The sequence below is a fragment of the Plecotus auritus genome, assembly GCF_963455305.1.
Source record: "Plecotus auritus genome assembly, chromosome: 10".
Taxonomy (NCBI): domain Eukaryota; kingdom Metazoa; phylum Chordata; class Mammalia; order Chiroptera; family Vespertilionidae; genus Plecotus; species Plecotus auritus.
In genome coordinates this window covers 11,984,020-11,987,210 of record NC_137785.1, presented here as the reverse complement: position 1 = coordinate 11,987,210, position 3,191 = coordinate 11,984,020, and the positions used below count along the sequence as shown (strand labels likewise).

Below are 3,191 nucleotides of genomic sequence, written 5' to 3'. Positions count from 1 at the left end.
AAAGTCGTTACCCAAAAAATAAAAAGGTCTCATCACAGACCTTAATACTAAAGCAATGCAGAGAGAACATTACAGAAGCAGGAAGTGGGAACTGCTGGTCCCTCGAGTCCCGGCCCAGAAAAGGCACAACCTCACTTTCGCCATGTTTGATTGGCCGAGGCAGTGGCAGGCCCGCCCGGATTCAAGGGAAGGGCATGAATCCACCACACCCTCCAGCAGCAACAGGAAGCCCTGACCATGGCAGTGGCTCTGGAGCGCTGTTCCTGGAGGTGCTGTGCGTGACCCCATGGCACGGAGGGGAAGACTGAGGCCTGGGGAGTTAAGTAACGTGCTCAGGGTTGCCCAGCCAGCGGGAGGCAGAGCCCACACCTGAACCTGGGCCGTCTGGCCTCAGCATCTGTGCTCCTGAACTCCTATGGTGCTGCCTTCTTGGCCTGTGAACATCGCAGAACACCGCTTCACTGGGAAGCAGCCTGGCAGTACTTGTTCTACAACTCTTAGCACTTCCTACATGCTAGGCACTTCCTACAAAGGACAATGCCACTTGTTCAATCCTCACGCAAACCTAGTAAGGCGGGGTTAGGTCGGACCATATGCAATGGTGTAAGGTCAAAAACGGGCACTTTCAGATGGTTCGGGCTCATCATCCTTGTTCAACGGGTGAGGAGACTGGAACTCAGACAGGTGAAGTGACTTGACTAAGTCACACGGCGCCAGTGAGGGCTGGAGCTGGGACTCAGACCCAGGCCTGAAGCTCCCCCGAGGAGGAGTTGAGTGAGTGAATACATGTCTGACCTGGGTGGGGAGCGGGGCAGTGAGACAGCAGAGGAATGTCCAGCCATCCCTCCTGACTTAGTCCTTTCTCCTCCCTGCAGCCATCATGGGAATCTGGACCACTTGCCCTTCCTTCTCCACCATCTTCTTCCTCATCATCTTTGTGGTGTCCGTCATCTTCCACTGCCACCAGCGCCTGGCCCTGGTGCCCGCCCCCTGGGCCTCCCGGGGCCTCGTGGTCCTGGTCCCCAGGCACCTCCCCCAGGGGGGCATGTTCACCATCAACGCCATCGGCCGCCTGGGCAACCAGATGGGCCAGTACGCCACGCTGTACGCCCTGGCCAAGCTGAACGGGCGGCCCGCCTTCATCCCCGCCGAGATGCACAGCGCGCTGGCCCCCATCTTCAGGATCTCCCTCCCGGTGCTGCACGGCGCCGCGGCCCGCAGCGTCCCGTGGCGGAACTACCACCTCAACGACTGGATGGAGGAGCGGTACCGCCACATCCCCGGGGAGTACGTGCGCCTCACGGGCTACCCCTGCTCCTGGACCTTCTACCACCACCTGCGCCCCGAGATCCTGCGGGAGTTCACTCTGCACGACCACGTGCGGGAGGGGGCGCAGCGGTTCCTCCAGACCCTGCAGGCCACACGAGCCCCGCAGCTGACCTTCGTGGGGGTCCACGTGCGGCGCGGGGACTACGTCCACGTCATGCCGCGGGTGTGGAAGGGCGTGGTGGCCGACCGCGGGTACCTGCAGCGGGCCCTGGACTGGTTCCGGGCCCGCCACCCCTCCCCCATCTTCGTGGTCACCAGCGATGACATGTCCTGGTGCCGGCGGAACATCAACAGCTCCCTCGGGGACGTGGTGTTCGCCGGCAACGGTCGCCAGGGCTCCCCCGCCAAGGACTTCGCGCTGCTCACGCAGTGCAACCACACCGTCTTCACCGTGGGCACCTTTGGGGTCTGGGCCGCCTACCTGGCAGGGGGGGACGCCGTCTACCTGGCCAACTTCACCCTGCCCCATTCCCGCCTCCGCATGATCTTCAAGCCACAGGCGGCCTTCCTGCCCGAGTGGGTGGGCATCGCTGCCAACCTTGGGCCGGCCAGAGAAAACAGCTCCTAGCCCCGCACGTGTCCCTCCCTCATCCTCGGGGAACAGGCAGTGTATGGGGTCAGCACAGGGGCTCAGGATTGGACCCCCGAGTTTGAATCCAGGCTGCTCTGCTTCTCGGCCGGGTGACATCGAACAAGTGACTTAACCGCTCTGTGCTTTAGTGTGCCACTGGGAAAAGGAACAAAATACAGAACTCGCCTCGGCGGCCGCTCCAGAACTCAGGTTCATTTAGAGCCGTGGACACACGGTGAGTGCTCGTGGCCCAGAAGGTGGGATGGAGTTTTGCTCTCTCCTCCGCAGCTCTGGAGCACAGAGACCAGATATTTGGCCCTTGCCTCCTGGGAGGGTTTGGCCATGAAGCCATCCCTGCCCTCAACCAAAGGGGAGTGGGTGTTTTTGGCAGCTAAGAATTCAGGCTTCGGCCCTAGCCAGTTTGGCTCAGTGGATAGAGCGTCAGGCTGCAGACTGAAGGGCCCCGGGTTCCATTCCGGTCGGGGGCATGTACCTTGGTTGCGGGCACATCCCCAGTATGAGATGTGCAGGAGGCAGCTGATTGATGTGTCTCTCTCATCGATTTTTCTAACTCTCTATCCCTCTCCCTTACTCTCTATAAAAAAATCAATAAAATATATTTAAAAAAAAGAATTCAGGCTTCGGGTTTAACGGGGCCTTATGAAAAGACACTAGAGGCCTGGTGCACGACATTCGTACACTTGGGGTGGGGGTCCCTCAGCCCAGCCTCCGCCCTTTAGCAGTCCGGGAGCCTACAGGGGATGTCCAACTGACAGCTTAGGCCCGCTCCCCATGGGACATCCTTAGAGCTGCCGTGGAGGCAGGAGAGGCTCCCGCGGCTGCTGCACTCGCCAGCCGTAAGTCCGGCTTGTGGCTGAGCCCCATGCCCCCTGTGGGAGCGCACTGACCACCAGGGGCAGCTCCTGTGTTGAGCGTATGCCCCCTGGTGGTCAGTGAACATCATAGCGACCAGTTCTGCTGTTTGGTGAATTTGCAAATTACCCTTTTATTATGAAAAGACATGAGAGAAAACAGGATTTGAGGGGATGAAACTCAGGGAGATACCCTTGGTGGCGAGGGAGCCCCCTGAAATGGGGGCGGGGGCGGAAGCGGGGGGAGGCCTCACAGTGATGGCAGGACCCAGGCAGGGCTCCACACCAGGCCTGGGGCTGCAGCAGCAGACACCCGGCATCCTCAGATCACAGAAGCAGCAGGCGGGGACACCGTGGACCTGGCTGTCATGTGGGAGCGGGAATGGGGCAGGTGAAGTTGTCCAGGTAGACGGCATCCC

The 3,191-nt window shown here is 60.4% G+C and overlaps 1 protein-coding gene across 1 annotated transcript; it reads left to right on the top strand.

Annotated features, from left to right (window-relative positions):
• Positions 1-880: 880 nt before the first annotated feature.
• LOC308235367 (galactoside 2-alpha-L-fucosyltransferase SEC1-like) lies at positions 881-1,897 on the top strand (the record flags this gene model as incomplete). Its single annotated transcript, XM_080644132.1, has 1 exon — positions 881-1,897. One exon carries the CDS (start codon positions 881-883, stop codon positions 1,895-1,897), a length of 1,017 nt encoding a protein of 338 aa, XP_080500258.1.
• Positions 1,898-3,191: the final 1,294 nt, after the last annotated feature.